The following is an 18,073-nucleotide window of genomic DNA, read 5'->3' as shown; positions in this document are numbered from 1 at the left end:
TGAGAAGCACCCACTAACTTTGTGCTCATTTTGAGAAAGTTTGGTGTTAATTCGAGGTACTAGATCTCTAGTCTTACTGGAGTGTGTATGATAACGCGCTTACTCCTTCAGTGTAACACAGCTCACGCTTCCAATTTTGTCAGCCCAAATCATATGATCGATTAGAATAAAGTACCCCAAACATTCAACAGATTAAGCATGTATATGGATTTCTGAGTCTCTTATTTACCTTGTCATTTTTAAATGCCTAGTTTTGTACCTATAGTGTCCATGTTCTCGCAGACACGAAGGATGTAACTTATTTGATAAGAAAGCTGAAATTCTCATCTAATACAAAGTTTTCAAGATTGAAAGTTTATGAAACTTACAGTTACATGGAAATCAGAAGATGTAATCTGTCAGCCTGATAATATTACTTATGTACTTCATAAAGGATTTCAAAGTCTTAATTATTTTTGAAAGTCTCAACTGCTTTGAAATGAAAAATGAAGGCCAACTGAGGAGGAGTTTTATTTCATCACTTTCTAATGTGCAAAAAATACTGCTTCTAAATGGATGCAACCTTTTCTGACACTGCTGTTGGGTGACTGGAAAAAGTTGGAAGGGGTTTGTTTAGTTGGTCTTTTCCACCTTTTTCCGAGTTGTGACTGTTGTGTCCACGTACAAATGAGCCTTGGTGCCCGTCGCTGGTATTTGCAGTGACATCTCGTGGACTGCTTCTGCAGCTGTGCATTGACATCTAACGGTAACGCACAGGGAGGGCTCTGCCTGCTGTAACCTTGTTACTGAAACATCTTCTCTAGCCTTTCTACGGCATCTGCGATGTGAATGTTCTGTATATGTCTCTGTACTTGTGGGCAAGCCCTTTAATTTGCCATTTTCTTAAATGCTTATAGACTGAAGACCCAACCATGGAAAGGCCATACACATTTAAGGATTTCCTTCTCAGACCAAGAAGGTGAGGGAGAGGACCTTGGTATTTTAAAACATTTCCTACTTCAAAGTTTGTTATTTGCAGCTATTTAAGGGTTTTTGAATGAAACGTACCTCCTTGTCTTCTAGCCACAAATCTCGTGTAAAGGGTTTCTTGAGACTGAAGATGGCTTATATGCCTAAAAATGGTGGCCAAGAGGAAGAAAACAATGATCAAAGGGATGAGTCTGAGGTAAGGCTTAATGCTTGTGGAAGCATTCAAGTTATTAGAGATTTAAGTATAATTGTGGAAAAAGTAGTACCTTTGAAAGGTAAAACCCTGGTAGCAGTGTTAGTGGCAGCTTACTCTCCTGCCCCCCCCCATTTTTTTTTTCCCTGGATTTTTCAACTATTTCAAGTATTTCAAAGTATTTCAGCTGCCACAATGAATTCTAAAGTTTGTCTGACTCAGTTTGTGAGCAAGTAGAAGTGGAAGTCATGCCAAGCAGAAGAATACAGAAAGTCTATGCAAGTAATTTATAAACATAATGGTACCTCTTCTTCAGAGGCCATTTCAAAATAGGTATTATAACATGTTTCTTTATTCCCTGGCAGCTTTGACTTTGCAGAGAATAAAGCTCATGCAAGCACAGCAGGTTTAAAGACTTTGCAGCACTCCTATCAGCCATCATCCATTTTAAGAATTAGCTACAATTAGGGCTGACAGAGTGAATGTCAGCCCAAGTTTGCCTGCCTTACTAATAGTGTGCACCAGTTGTCTGTTATCTTGGGAATGAGGACTCTCATCCCAAGCCATACGTCTCTGAGTTCAAAAGTTAGCAGTTGGTTCTCTTTGGCTTCTTGACTGGGAATCTGCTCTTGGCCACCACTAGAACAAACGAGCAACCACCCAAATACGTTGGGGAATCCCTGTTGTAATAGACTGATGGGATTTTAGGGTTTTTGTCATTGAAGCACGAGGTGCACACTGTAACCACAGAGCTTATTCTATTTCTATATGGTTTACATTTAAATAATTTTGAACTTCTCTCTGAAAAATTTTCAGAATCTGCACCTATACACTAATGTAAGCAGCAATGAAATAACTTCTCTTTAAAGTGAACTTTAAAATTTAAAATTTTTCTCTCCCTCATCTCCCCCCCCCCCCCCCCCGCCAAAGCATGGATGGGATGTGGTTGATTCTAGTGACTCCGCATCTCAACGTCAGGAGGAGTTACCACCTCCTCCGCTGCCTCCTGGGTGGGAAGAAAAGGTGGACAACCTGGGGCGGACTTACTATGTCAACCATAACAACAGGACTACTCAGTGGCATCGACCAAGTTTAATGTAAGTGGCAGTGTAGTGCAATGTTTTGTGGATGTGTGCAAAATTATTAATAAGTAGTGATTTTTTCCAACAAACATAACCATTTTGAATTTACAAATTCAAGGCTGGAAAAAGTCTTAAGCAAGACTTTTACCAAGCAGTTTATAAAGACACACTGTTCTTTTCAGTAACAGATAAATTATTATTTTGGTGCTAACTGTGCTATGTATCGGGAACTATAGTTTATTAATGGAAAAATTTTCACAGATGTGCTACTAAATTGAGAACCAAAACCTGGAGGTCTTCAGTTAAAAAGGAAACATCTTTTTTTTTTTTTTTAAGAATGAGAAGAGACTTCCCCACCCCCAGGAAACCACATATACACATAGGTATTCTGGGAAATTCCAGGAAATCTGAAGGGGTGGGAGGGAAGTCAGTGCATTGACAATGTACCTTAGAATACTGGGAGACAGATGTGGGATTTTTCAGTAAGTAATTTAACAGGAATAAATTACTTTCTTCTATAGAGACTGTTGGAAAGGTAAGGAAAAAAAAAAGTCAACTCTGCTAAGTTTTAATTAAGTTAAACTGATTAACTTTGAGGAGATCCTGATTATTATTCAGTGTATAGACCGCATTATCTATGTACACTGATTGTGTTTACGTGGAGTTCCTGCTCAAGTCTTCATTATATGTTTCTTGTGATTAGATTTATAAAGCTGTGGCAAGCTTACATTTTAAAAAGTATGTATAATTGACAATGTTAAGAGTTATACTGAAATCATATATTAGGTAAACATCTTGCATTATTTTTATGTAGCAACTGTTCTTCCACTATTGCTTATTACAACAGTAATGGTTATTCTTTCTTGAGTATTCATAATCATAGCTAAATTATGCAAATATGTGTTGTCCTTATTTAAGGCACTATTTGTTCTTCTCTGATGCGTTTATCTTAGAACTGAGTTGAATTTCATTCTGTATGTTTTGAACTATTTACTATTGAACTATTTGGGTTATTTACTAAGCAATGTGTATTTTGTCAAGTAAATCTCATCAATGGCTATTGTTATGGTTGGTAATGATCAATAAGTGTCTATAAAAAAGCAGGTTTTATAAATTATTTGATTTAGCACCTCCTTGTAATCTGATTATGCTAAATGAAGTAAAGAGTACGTGGATTCAGAAATGTTTGACTGGCAGATACCAAAAAGTAATCGTCACTAGAAAGCATCATCATCAGATGGGTGCATAAAATGAATGCCTCAGGGGTTTGCTTTTAGCTAGGTATCATCACAGGTGGTTTGGAAACAAATGCATAATTACTACTGATAAACTTTATGCATGACACAAGGCTTGGTGAAGAATGAAGACTTTAGAACGATGCTGTCTAGCCTTTAAATTCTGTGAATTTATGAAACCGCTAGGAGCAGGAGGTCTTGTGAGGTTGCAAGTAGGATATATAACCTCTCACTTTTAGGCCAGTAACTCAGATACTAAGTTGGTCATCAAGGAAAAACATTGAGTGCTGTGCCATCCATGTCTGCAGTAGGAACATGAGACTAGTTCACTTCTCATAGTTCTTTAAAATGTGCAATGATAAAATGATTGCACAAAGAAGTTTTTCCTGAACATAGCCATCTTTCAAAGTTACAGTCCCTCATCCTGAAGGAGAGGTTCAAATACAATGCTGCCTTCTGACAACATCTGCCCATCGAGTACTGTAATAGAGATTATATCTAGCTGTGCACACCGAGAAGGCCCACAAGCCAGGGCGGTTTCCATTGAGGGAACTGGGGCATTTTCCATTTCCACCACTGCTGGTGTGAGCCAAGCTAGCGGTTGCAGCCAGTTCAAAAAGTTATCCATAGCACAACAGCTTGCATTTGCTTTGGCTATCAAAAAAAGGAAAGCAATAGCTGACATAAAGACGGGGCAAAGGTAAAATCTCGGTGTCAGGAATGATTCTGGTCAGTACAGGAAAGGATGAGTGATGATGGGTTAGTGTATTTCAGTGTGGACTTCCATTTCTACTCGCCCAACTTTGATGTGTAAAGAATGTTAATTTCCATTGTTACGTGACATCTGTGAAGCGCTTCCAGTTTGATTTACTTTGGCTTGAGGGATTAAACGGTCTCCTATTTATGAAGCATGGCATATGCAAGAATAATGATTTTTATAATCAGAAGCATTAATGAGGTTTTGAAAGCAATGGACAAGGTAGGTGCTTTAGTTTAACATGCATTATTTTCTTGTTCTTTTCTCCTTCACATGCTTTAATTTCCCTACTATGCAGTGATGTGGGATCTGATTCAGATAACAATATCAGACAAATAAACCAAGAAGCAGCCCATAGGCGGTTCCGCTCTCGGAGACACATTAGTGAAGATTTGGAACCAGAGCCTATGGAGAGTGGAGACATTCCTGAGGTATGTAAAGGTCTTGGTTTTAAGAAGTTGACTAAACTTCAAGCTGATGTGTTTCTCATTTGTAAGCTAATTACTATACAACATACATAGCAATGTTTTTACATGGTGTTTATGGAAATTGCCTAAGTACAATACCAGTGACACAATAAAAATCCTAAACAGAGCTATACTTTCAAGGGCCCGTGCATTTGTGGGTGCCTGATAATGTATGCACAATATTAAATACTGTACAAATGCTGGGAGAAACATTTATAATTCCAAGCATTGCTTGTTATATATATGTTGATAGAAACACTTTCAATATTCTGCTTTGAGTAATAGTGGAATAAGTCGTAAAAAGAAGGGAAACATACTGGCTGGAACTGCCATGTACTTCAGTTTTCTTTAGTGTCTTGATTTAGAGGAAAGAGAAGCTGTTGGTTTTTTTTCACAAAATAGTTGGTTTTAGTTAGAATTCTGAGATCTTATTAATCAGGGCGAGTGTTTGTTTCATTTGTAGCTAGACTAAATAAATTAAATTTGGTAGATGTTTGTAGGCCTAAGTGAGAGTTTGTGCAAAGCTCAAATCCCATTCAACTTTAAGGAATATTTTATTATGTGACTCACAGACAAAATTCTTTGTGAAAGCTAGTTTTGGTTCACTAAATGTTATTCAGAGCAACAAATAGATTGCTGAAACTATTGTTGCACTCGTGACCTGTTAATATTTGATTTGCAGAAACTAATGAGTCCTTTCTATTATGCGTTTTTTTCTAAATTAAAATTAACAGTTGTTTCTTACAAGTTTTTAGTAAGAGTGCAGAATTAGTTACATTTTGAACAAAATTTCAAATAGAATTTATTTAATGAGAGCTCTTTTTAATGCATCTTTTCATCTACATTATTTTCTGTGTTGAATCGTAAAGCATTGTGTCATCATCAACATGAAGACCGTTTTGAAGTCAATATGAAAACCATTTTTCCCTGCGACTGCTTCACACTGAGTGTTTGTTTGTGTGTTCTAGGGATTGGTTCATTTTCTTAAATATTAAGGCTGATTATCACACCTGTGTTTGCCACAGTGAGGTGGTCCCAGAGAAGGCAAAGGGAAAGAAGACTCCATCTGTCTTTATAAATCCTTAACGTAGTTTCTTCTCTTTTGGTAGCCTTGGGAAACCATTTCAGAGGAGGCAAGTGCAAGTGGAGATTCCTTAAGCTTGTCATTGCCACCTCCTCCTGCATCTCCAGTATCCCGTACCAGTCCTCAGGAGCTATCTGAGGAACTGAGCAGAAGACTTCAGGTCACTCCTGATTCCAATGGGGAACAACTCAGTTCTTTGATTGTACGTGACATGCTGCTCTTTCTATATAAACCTCTATTGCTGTAATCTTCTGTTAGTTTGACCTAATCTGAATCATTTACACGGATGGGGAGTAATTGCTGGTCTCAGGAAAACCTGAGCATACAGTTAAAATTATCTTCCAAAAAATGCATCATAATTTCACCATTGAGCAAACTGCCTTAAACAACAGAATTCCTCAGTTTAGATTTAATGTTTTCTTCTGTGTCAGTTTAACTTCAGACTCTGCTACTCTTATACCTTTAGTGAAACAAAATATGTGATACTAGAGAGTATCAAGCTAAGAATTTCCAAAGGGAAGAGGAAAAACTGCTAATGATCTTTCAATCATCATCCATTTTACTACATGATAATTTTTCTCAAGTTCAGTATTTTAACTGTACTTATTTTAAAGCATGTGCTTTCTTATATTAGGATTTTATAAACCCCTCATAGTTTACTGGATTAACTATTATAAGACTAACAAAGGATTAGAATTGAAATTAGATAGTTCTGGTGAAATCCTCCACGAGTTTGTAAATGGCTAGTCTGGAAAAAAATTGTCTGTCACCATAAGAGTTTACTTGAGGTAAAAGCAAAAAATGTTCTCTATATTTGTGTTATCCGTTAGTTTGTCAGACTGATGATACCACAAAAAATAAGGATACTACACTTGCAAGTGGGGGAATGTCTTATGTCTCTTTGATTACAAAAAACAATTGTCAGTTTTAAACAGAACATCGTGCTGTGATTTATTCTTTTTTTTTTTTTTTTTTAATTCTTGGTATATGCCATCAAGGTACCTTTGCAATTCAAGAGATAAGAGATCGTATTTACTCTTGCTCTGATTAAATAGAATCTTGATTAGGTACAAGTTTTTCACAAAGAACTTATGCAGTAGGTGGCTTATAATGATTTGAATGTTATCTGGAGGTTAGCAAATTATAGCTCTGACGGCTAAACATCTGCATAAAGGGTCACTTGTGCTTTTGTAGATAACTGCAGCTTTTAGTAGACCTTCAGTTGGAGGGCAGGAGATTAATCAAATAGTTTCAGTGGCAGGATCAGGGCCTACATTTTTTTACACCAAAAATAATAAATAAATGGTATAGCTGCCAAGTTATCTTCATTAAAATAATTCAATAATTATATTCCTATCCAAACTAGCTCTTTTATGAGCCATTAAGTGATAACATCTTTCTTATCAGTGCAATAAAAATTATAACCAGACCACACTTGCAGTGTAAGAAATTGTCAAAGCATTTAAAATCTCTGTTACCATGTATTATCCAGTGTAAGAGGGTGTTGGGGTACTGAAAGTAACAGAAAAAAGGTGGCAGTGAAATGGCTCTGAGGTGCCTTGCTGAGGCACCCAGCGGTCTGCACGCAGAGCCTGAGCGGGTCGGCAGCGTCTAGTGCGTAGCCCTCGCGTGTCTGTCAAGGCAGCCCGTGTCTCTGAACTGTGCTTCCCACAGCTCCGGCCTCTCCAGCCTGAGCCAGCACGTAAGTCTGGGCCGGTTCCGTGTGAATGAACAATGCTTACCCTGGGCTAATAAATCCTCCCAGTTTGGAGGTTGGCAAGCACAGTACAGAGACATCCAAGAGCTTAATTTGGATTGAGCCAGGTAGGCAGGAAAAGTTTGGCACTTCCAGCTGAACACAGGCTGTAATCCATGTGCCTGGGTACATCCACGTGACGTTTCCTCTTGATCCAGATTCCCGAAGGCTTGTGAGATCAGCTTAATGACTTTGCATGGAGGAAGCTTGGATCCAGGGTTTTTCCCAAACCCACCAGCTCTAAACTGGCTTTACATAAAGCTGGCTCAGGTCTGCAGGTTGTGGGCTGAAACTAGAAGCCCTTACAGTTGCGTTTCCCCAACAGCGTGCCTAGGCTAGTCCATCCAGCCTGACCTTTGGCTCTTTTACACAGAGACAGCTTCAATGTCTCTACATCCATACATAGTTAATCTACAACACAGCTAAATTGCCAACAGATAGTTGAGGAGTGATTGTATGTGTGTTAAAGTATTTTGTCACTCTCCTCATATATCTATGTAATGCCAGAAAACACTTCAGACTTGCTGGTCAATACATTTGTCAGACAAATCCTTTCATGTTAATCTTTAGCATAACATAGAAGCGAGGTGTAATTACATCTTTTTTTCTTTTTTTTTTTTTTTTTAAACACTGATCTTTTAACAGAATGTGCTCTCAGGACTGATGTTTTCAAGTAAGAGTTGGCATTTCTGATATGCCTCTCAAGTAGTTTGCTTCATGGTGTTGCTTCGTTATCTGTCAGTGGTACATAAGGGTGCCCATGTGAGTGGTTATAAATAGGGTAGGTCATTTGCTTGTTTATTCGTGCATTCATACTCATACCATTAATACCCAGAAAAGGGTAATGCTAGTTACTCTTTGATTAAAGATGAGGTATCAATTATGCAAAATAAGTTTAAGAAGTACCAAGGCTTGTTTCTGTACATGGAACTTACAACCTCAATCAAACTGCACAGAAAAGCTGTGTGAGAAAATGCATTTGAAGTGAAATGCTGTTTAGGTGCTGATTGATTATATTAAATACTGGGTTTTATTGAACACCGGTCAGCCCTGAAGTGGTCAGGCAGTTGGACTGGGTGATCTTTGTGGGTCCTTTCCAACAGAAATATTCTATTCATAGCTTGCTTTGTTGCCAGCTCTCATGACTACAGTATTTGTGTGGTTTTTTCATTATTTGGGATTTCTCATGAGTAACAAAAAATGATTGCTGATGCCATGCCTAATACCTTCTAGATGTCTTGGTACCAGCTATGGGGATATTTCAAAATTACTTTAATACTGATGTATTTCTTATGTTGGACTACACCTTGTAGACTAGGTATTAATTCTGCAGGGCAATGGTTGCTAACTGATGTAGGCAGAACATTAGTTCCTTCTTAAATATAAAGAATATTAGCATGGCATATTAGTTCCTTCTGAAACATTTTTTAACTGGATAGCAAAAGTCTTGTTATCAAGAAGTAAAAGCTGAAATTATCTTTGGAGGTCTTCCTTGTAATTTTGGGATCTGAAGAAGCCTCTGTGGCTGCGAGTCCCAAAAACACCATTGTAGCAAGTGGAAAATGTAATTACTGATTCTTGTCACTGCACCTGAGATAATAGCACCCCTTATAATCTGAGCCTGTCCCATATGGAATGGAATTCAGTCACTTGACACCACTGTGCTTTATCACCTTATTTTTGATAAATCTCACAGGTTTGTGAGGAATTACATTTTAGTATCAAGCAGACATGCTAGCATATCTGCTTTTTTTAGGGCTTTTTTGTTTCTGATTCATGGTCATGAAGGATGTGTCTTGGGAAGTTCAAAACTAGAAGGCAAAGAGGAAAATTAAGACTTTATTTTTTTTTAAAAAAGAAATACTGTAAGTTTTTAAGTAAATAAATTTTTAAGACTTTGAGATCTCATCCGCAGTATTTGATTGGATTTATCTTTAATGCTTAATTTTTGTCAATAATGCATGCCGTCTGTGAATGTCACCATGAAGTAATGAAAACCAAGGTGAAGCATGCACACCCTGAAGAGCCGTGTTACAGCTACAGTTTTTGTTGCAATGTCTGGTTTTGAGAGAAGTGCCATCTGCTTAATTTTTGTCTAAGAAACAATGTTCTTAGCTTAATTGTTCAGATTTTTTTTCCATCCTTCTTATAATTTTTTCTTGCTGGACAAATTGTCCTGCTTTTATGTTAACATTTCCCATCACTTACAAAATCATGTGGGACAGAGGATTTTTAATGTAAGTCACCCTTTCTATTTGACCTTTTCAAAGAAATTCATAGCAAATCACCTGATCCTCACCGAGTTCAAACCAGAGTTCCTGGAGTCAGTATGTTGACCTGGGGTAATACTGCTGCATTCTGCCACTGTTTCTAGGATAGTAGGAAAAAAAAAAAAATCACATCTTTTTCTATCAGAATTTGTTCATGTTGACATTTCTCCTTTAAAAAAATGAATGGCCCCTTTCAACAGAGAAATTGTATATACCCTAGCTGGTAAAACAGAAGTAGATACTAATTGTTTACAGGAGATTTTGTTACAAAGAGGTTTGTACCTGTAAAACATAAGTAATCCGTCTAGTAATTGGGTATATTCTAATGTCCTTTTGGTATTATTTATATTGTATTTATAGGTGCCCTAATGATCATTACAATGTAGATTTCTATCTCTAGCAGTTAGTTTGGTTTTGTATGAAATTTCTGGATTAACTCCAGCCAGCAAACTCCTGAGCACCTCTCTGCCATTTGTTAAACAGTAAACTTTAAAGCTGTTCTTAATGTTATTATTGAAGAGTAAGCTAACCATCATGTACTAAGATGCAAATTTGGAAATTTCTTAATATGCCAACAGATGATCTCAGCAAGGCTCCTACTGTGGCTGTAATCCCAGTGAAAGTTCTGCCGAACTTGCTGCTTTCCCAGCCACAGGCTCAGGGGGTCGTAGGCACGAGAACCACATAATCATCCCCTGCATAGGATTGGCATCCTCTCGTGCCCCTGTGCGAGTATCGAATATAGGAGTTAACTGGTGCAGTAAGCCGTATGTAGAAATTTGTTAACTCTCTAGCTTATTGATTTTCCTAGGACTACATTGCCAATATTCAGCCAGAAGTTTTACATTTGCCTTATACTGCTTATGCTCCCTCCAGGTTCTCTAAAACGTCTTCCAAAGAGACTTGAAAATACTTTCTCAAAAGTTCCATGGCATTTTCACATCCCGTTATGTCTGTAGTTAATCTTCCCCTTTACTGCTGATTCCACAACTGTTAATTTTCCTGCGTGTTTTCCCAGATGGGATGGCCTATTCTCTTCGCTTGGATTAGGCCAATAAAACATTGTAACTTGGATGCTAAAGATGAGTACAAGATGTGTATCCAAGTACTTTCCTTTTCTTGGTTAATCTGAAACAGTCCAGGTTGGAATGCGGAGAATTTAGATTTTTCATTGCTTGCCACGTTTCTGTAGAAGTATTAAAACTAAAGACACTGCAACATAAGTATTATTTTTTAGAGGTTTGGATTAAATGGGAGAAAAGTAAAATTACTGAATAAAAGCCCATTTTTAAGACACTTTAACTTAAAGATGTCTGTCTGTTTTTTTTTTTGTTTCCAGCAAAGAGATCCTTCTTCAAGGTTAAGATCTTGCAGCGTGACAGACACAGTTGCTGAGCAGTCTCAATTATCCTTGGTAAACCAAAGCTAACTTCTATTTCTTTCTTTTTGTTTCAACATTCTCTGATTCTGAATAATATCTTTTCTTAGGTCAGTTCTAGTCAGACCTAGATCAGTAACCAGTATGGGCATATGACTATCCCAAATAGTAATGGATACCAAATTAATATTATCATGGTCAGCAATTCAAATGAGGACATTCAAGAGAGAGAACAATGTTTTGAGACTGAGTGCATAGTCACACTAACTTCAGTTATCTAGCATAGAAATTTAGTTTACTAAACTGTAGGTATATAGTCAGTGGAGGGAGAAAATCCTCCAAGGGGTGTTTTCAGCTGGGGTAGGAGAGGGCAGTAGCACCATCTACACTTGGAACTGCAGCAGCCACAAGACTCTCCTATCAGGTATATTTTTGTGTCCTGTAAATTGATTTTACTTGGAATATATAAATATGTATAACATTTTAAAAGATTGGTGTTTTACCTAGTTGTAGTTAAAAGGAGCCTTTTCGCAATAGTCCTTGTACGATAGAACTGAATAGAACTGCATCTGTCGTAGCTTTTTAATCTGAGTGATTTAGGTAAGCAGCTTCTGCAATTTCATTTAAGTAGATTCTTCAAACAGGAAAAGATACAAAGATGTTTTTTAGAAAAAAGATTCTCTTTCACATCGTAACCATGCACACCTTTGATCTAATTGATAGAAAGTTCTACGTATTTTGTCCTACAACCCAAGTATGAGGATTGCAAAGGTGGTAAGCTATAGAGAGACTACTTAAAATAGGATTGTGCAAGATATGCTTTTGAGTAAAACTGTTCAGATTTTCAAAATAGTTTAATATTTTTTAAAATGATACTTTTCTTGCAGGATTTTTTTTCTGATTTTTTATTAGAAATATATTACATATGAATCTACAAATAGCAAATCTGTATATCTGTTTAATGGAAATACTGGGTAAATATAGTATATCAATAAGTTTGTTATTAAAGCTGATGTCTCTCCTTTGCTTGTTCTTTCTGTTGCTATTTGGCAGACATTTACAATGACTTAGGTTTTTTCTCTTTGTTTAATTTTTTCACGTGTTCTAGAAGTCTTAGTATCTACATTTGCTGCTTAGAGATGCATGGAATAGCTGTTGTTCAAAGGACTGCTTCTGAAGTATTATCTGTCTCTTTCCTTTCTCTTCTGGGTAAACAGTGGTGTGGTTTCCGGTACAATTACACCTTAACTGTCTTCTCTCTCTACTAGACAAAGTTGTCTCCTAATGCAGTCTGTTCCAGAGGTGCTCTGCTTCTTTATTTAATATCACTTTATGGAGTCTGGGTTTCTTATCGCTTTATGGAGTCTGGGTTTCTTTAACTGATGTAGTCGGATTGGGATTGGTGGTATGTCTATCACTTTATTATTGTAGAACACTCATTTCATTAGCAGATGTTCAAAACAGCAGAATTGAAAGCATTGCTCGAAAACAAGGACGTTACCTGATCTTAACCATATTTAATCCTTACTAAGCTAATGAGAATTTATCTTCTAGCAACTAAATACATACTTTCTTTCTAAATACAGTGCTGTTCTAGACTGTATTAATCCTTCTGAAAATTCAAAGTACCACTTCCATCTTTTTCATCTGACTTTTTCTGTGCACACATTGTATCCATTTTGGTTTTGAATACCATTTTTATGGGCAGAACATGCAAAATTTGTGGGGGGAGTGGGGGAATAAGATCATGTTACATTTAGAGTAAATGTTCTTCTTATTATCATTAGCAATACTGAACATATAGAATCAGATGCAAGAACTCTTGCAATTGGTTCCGTTGGTGGTTTTGGTATGAGATTCTGACTTGGTTATCAGTGAGTGATGACTCAGTTTTTTTGCTATTATCTTAAACATTATTTCCATCTAATTGCTCTCTTTTAATAAATTTGAGTGTCTGTGATTCCTTACTGCTAAAGATGTGACAGTAATCAGTGACCTTCATCACTAAGTGTACTTATCTGTAACATTAATTATCATTTAACAGCAGAGTGGTCCATCTAGGAGAGCTCGTTCTTCAACTGTCACAGGTGGTGAGGAACCAACGGTAATAATACTCTTTATCAAGCACTATCTCTAAATCAAATGTGGGTAGATTTAGGTCTTGTACAACGAGGAACTTTTTTTCACAAGGCAGCAGTGTGTTGAATGAAATACAGCCACTGAATCGATAGTTATATTTTGTTGTTGTTGTTGTTTCAAATTTTCTCAAAATTTCTCAAAACACTGCAATTTCACTCAAATACTAGCATGTTTTAATGATGTGGATATGCCACTGAGTTTTAGCAAAGCTGTGCACTAAGGAGATACCACAGGCTTCTGAAAAATGAAAGATGCAATACCTAATTCTTTAAAAACTGATATTGAACGATTAGAGACATCAAAACAGTATACATGTAGCTGTGTTTGTAGCTGCTTCTGTCTTCCCTTACTCTCCATTAGACTAATTCATTTTAAGAATTAAAGTTGATCTTAATTTGAGAACTGTGGAGGCACAGTGATATATCATATAGCTCTTAATGGTCTTATTTAATGCCAGTTTTCATTTTCCAGTAGTTGTTCAGCAGTGCAGGGCTGAATTTTTACTTTGATCGTCCAGTAAAATTCTGGAAGTGCTTTTCTGAAAGTGTAATACAAGGAAAGTGGTTTTAATTTATATTGGACTTTGTCAGAAACATCCCATTCTTTCTTAACCTGATTAAATGTCCATCTGAAGCAAGTTATTTCATAGAAATCATTTTACAGTAACTATCATAAATAGCTTTTATGAATATATGCACTCCTAGATAATTAGTTTCAGAGAAATAAATATAATTTAGACTTGGTATGTTTCCTGTTTGTATGTGGTAATGTCAGATCTTAATTTGGGTGTTGATGCATCATTCTGTAATACTGTGTATATTTACTGTTTTTTGACTTTAGAATCAGAAGAGCATATTTGTATTTTGTTCCTGCAAATAGCAGATTTTTTTGTGTCCTTGCAAAACCTGCTTGACTTGTTAATCATTAGTTAAAATGCATGCTATATTGAACTGTAATGTAAAGAAGGTCTTTTGTTGGCAGAGCATCTTGTCTTGATTATACTTTTTAGGGCAAAATACTAATATTTTTCTGCAAATAACTGATTTCAAACTTTACTGACTCATAATTAATACAGCTATATCGTAGATCTTTTACCTAATTATAGTGCAGCTTACTAATGGGACCCTACCCCCCCATTTCATCTTCATTCAGTGTGCATTTATACTGTGACATGCAAATCTGCAGAGGCCTTAGGACTTAAATAGGATTCTTGCATTTAAATCCAAAAGCATTATTCTCAAAGGTTGCCATTCTCTGTGTCCTTTAGGCACCTACAGTTTGTAGTCATACAATCTGTCAATAGTAGGAGTTTCTAGATCACTTGAGTTTTGCTTTCAGAATCCCTGTAAAACCACTCATTGGACTGGGACCCACAAGTTGGACATTCTTCATCCTCCGTCCCTAAAGAAGCGTAATTCTGCAGGCATGCTGGGAGCACGCCTGGCACAGAGGCAGGGGGATGGACCGCACAAAAATGCGATGCTGGGGCATCTTTAGAAGTGATGATGCCCCTTGTTATAACTGGCTTAGTGGAGTTACTTAAGAGCAACAAGCACAGAGTTCTGTGTCGTCCTACGTATGAGATGATTTAAATCCACGTGGCGCTCTCAGGAATAGTTGCAGTGCAGGGCGCTCTGTCCTCTTGAATCTGTTTTGCAGTGAGAATGGAAGACGCGTTGCACTGGCAAGGGAGCGATAACTGTGCTTGGCCCTTCAGCCTGATGACCAATGCACTCAGCAAGCTGAGCCCCTTCGGGAACAGCGGTTAAACCCCAGAGTGGCGTATCCTGATTGATTGCTCTGATTGCTGCTGGTTTGTGTCAGAGTTGATATTACTGTCAGGGCCCCACCCTGTTTGTTTTAGAGCGTGACTAAAGTAGGAAAAACTGTGTTGATTTGTGGTTTGTTTTAGCAAGCTGTGGGGCCTGAGGAGGCTATTAAAGGGCATATTCATGCAAACTAACATTACCTGATTTTCCCCCCTGTGGGTCCAAGTCTAAGCATTTAGATAGCTCATAAGAAATTGATACACTAAATATTGTGTATAACTGTAAAAATGTTACATCTGCCCTAGGTACAGCGTGGCTGACTTTTTTATATTGTCAGTGACAGAAGATGAGTAACTTTGTTACTCGAGTGTGTGTAATGAAGTAGGTGTTGATGATTGTAGATAAAGTGCATGTTTCGGTAAATATGTCTGTGGTTATTAACCGCTTTGCTTTTCAGGATTTCTGTAATTTTTTTTAAGTTCCCCGAGGTTCTTTACCATTCCTCTGTGAAGGCTGCATTGTAAAACTAGGCTGAGCAAAACATAAGTTAATGCATTATGTGTCTGAGCATCTCCATTCTCGTGACATTTTGTGCTTAACCATAATACTTTTCCCCCCCCCACTGTTTCTTGAAGACAACTGTTAAAAAGTGTTCAGGTTTTGGGAAAAAGGCTCTGGATAAATCTTCCAGGTTTCTACTCTATGTGGTAGAGTATCTTTCACACTGATATCTAACATATGGAAAGGAGGTTGAAGGGCAAGCTCTGGTTTGCAGATTGCATTATGGGTTGCATTAACCCCCAAAGAATGGAGAAAGGCTGCTGATAGCTGAATTTCTTTTGATAGAGTGTTAAAGAGAAAGGAAAGATCAGGTGGCATAACTAGAGCGTCTTCTTTGTGTTTCTGGATCCTCACAGTCAAAGTTGATAATTTGCAGCATGCCATCATATAGTGAATAGATTGTGTATTATTACAACTAAATGATTAAGTTTTTTAATTGCAAATCTCTGAATTATCCACACCGTATGTTTACTCTGTATTATAGACAATATTAATAGCCTGAATAGAGCAAACATGTAAGAATGTGTAGCAGTCATCCATTGATCCAGAAAACCTGCGAACCACTGTCAGGCCTCTCAATTTCTGCCAGACTAATCAGTTGCCTTAATTATCTAATTTTTAACTCAGACATTGTCTGTGGACTGTTTTCAGACCACTTACTGTGGCCATATTGACCACTGATTAACGGTGTGGAAACCATTAGAACAGTCTTGTAGATGGTGGTCTCCTTATCGTTGCCTGCCAGCTCTGTGAACTCAGACGAGTGGAAAAATAGCATAGTCTTTCCAGCACTTGACTGTTTAGGAAAGAAATAAATCGGAGTCTCATAGTTTGTTTCGGTGGGTATTTTTTATTTCCCATGGTAGTATGTCAGCTTTCTGACCCATTCAGTATCTTTTCTCATTTCCTTTCCTGATTATCTAGGCAGTTCTCCAGTTCTTTGTGTCGACTATGCTCTTCTCGTGAAAAGCAAACACACTGACTTAAGCAAGAGTCCTAGGAAAGAGGTCTTAATATGAAGCAAGAACAAGAATTACAGTTAATTGCTTTGCTGGAGCAAAGAATGTAGAGTGTAGAAAAAGAACGTATCCTCAATTTCAACAGGAGCCTTCAGAGGCCTAAAGAGAGTTATCAAATTCTACTGTGCAATGTAATTCACGTCTTCGATCTTTGGGTAGCAATTTTCCACTGTATACATGTTTTTAAATGGAATTATCATGAAACACAAATCACTGTTTATAAGGACATGGAAAGAGTAACTTTTTCGCTTGCTTTATGGTTAGTGTGGCGAATAAAGCTAAAGGCCTAGAGACAGAGAGGCAGCTATCCAAGTAGCCTTCGTGTTGTGGCTTAATACTTCCCATGCTCTTGTGAGTCTGCATAGTACTCAAAGCATGGACAGTATATACTTGAAGAAAACAGATTTTGTAGTCAGATGTAGAATACCTGCACTGAGGAATCTAGGTAGTAAAATAAGGAAAAACAGTGAAACTCTTAGAGTTGAAGATATTAATGAATGGATTGCAGGTATTGAACTGGAATCATACTTAGCCGTCTAAGTTTTACTGATCAATTTTGCATTCGTCCTATTCATCCTACGTATGCTGTAAGTGGTTATAGGTTTTTCTTATACTGTCAGCCATAATGCAGTTGCTAATGACTTTTTTTAAATCTGGCAGAAAATATTTCCTTTAATATAAATTCAATGTAATTAAAAATCTGTTTGTGATATTTCTCACATGACTTTAAATTTCAGTCCTTTTAAGTTTTTGCTGCTCTTCCTTTTACTGTTTTGTGGCAAAAAAATTACAGCTGCTAGTGCAGCAAACTCTGAATTAATGCATCTTGCTAATTCCACTTCATGACAATTTTCTAGTTCACCACTTCAGGCATATATGTTTCTTAAATAGTGCTTGCATATATAATTTGATAGTGACTACTTCAGGTTTAAAATAAATTGGAGTATTAAAAGTACACAGCGATAGGATAGAAACAAATGTTTTATCAGGCTATGTTTTTAAAACAAAAAAAATGTTCAAGTATTGTTTATTATAGATAGCCATGACAGGTAAGAGGAAGAACATATCCTGAATTCCCAGGAGACCAATCTCAGTGTTTCTTTAAATGTTCAGGGCAGTAGTATGGTAAGGTAGGAATAACACTTTTTCAGAATGTGTTGAATTTTTAGTTTAATTACAAGGATTAGAAAATTTTATGTTACATATAGCTAGCTTTTTTCCATCAGAAGAATGGTCATCAGTGCAGTTGTCACTTTACCAGGAAGACTCCTTTCTAAAACTAGAAAGCTTAACAATTGGTTTCTAACCAATGTGAAGATATTTGATAATTTTCAAGGCTGATTCTTCCCATGGTTTTATTTTAAGATCATACTAAAAAAGTTTAAAGAGTCTTC

At 37.0% G+C, this 18,073-nt stretch overlaps 1 protein-coding gene across 3 annotated transcripts in view; it reads left to right on the top strand.

Annotated features, from left to right (window-relative positions):
* NEDD4L (NEDD4 like E3 ubiquitin protein ligase) overlaps positions 1–18,073 on the top strand; it is a 202,659-nt gene that overhangs the window by 141,043 nt on the left and 43,543 nt on the right. For 2 of the 3 annotated variants that reach the window (XM_072858758.1, XM_072858755.1), the window contains 7 exons: positions 897–958; positions 1,063–1,165; positions 2,093–2,259; positions 4,535–4,667; positions 5,813–5,989; positions 11,153–11,227; positions 13,236–13,295. In XM_072858758.1, coding sequence (XP_072714859.1) covers positions 897–958; positions 1,063–1,165; positions 2,093–2,259; positions 4,535–4,667; positions 5,813–5,989; positions 11,153–11,227; positions 13,236–13,295 — 777 coding nt within the window. The remainder of the gene's footprint in view (positions 1–896; positions 959–1,062; positions 1,166–2,092; positions 2,260–4,534; positions 4,668–5,812; positions 5,990–11,152; positions 11,228–13,235; positions 13,296–18,073) is intronic. The other variant, XM_072858759.1, reaches the window with a different exon arrangement.

This window comes from Ciconia boyciana, chromosome 4, assembly GCF_034638445.1.
Source record: "Ciconia boyciana chromosome 4, ASM3463844v1, whole genome shotgun sequence".
NCBI lineage: Eukaryota > Metazoa > Chordata > Aves > Ciconiiformes > Ciconiidae > Ciconia > Ciconia boyciana.
This window is presented reverse-complemented; position numbering and strand designations above follow the sequence as displayed.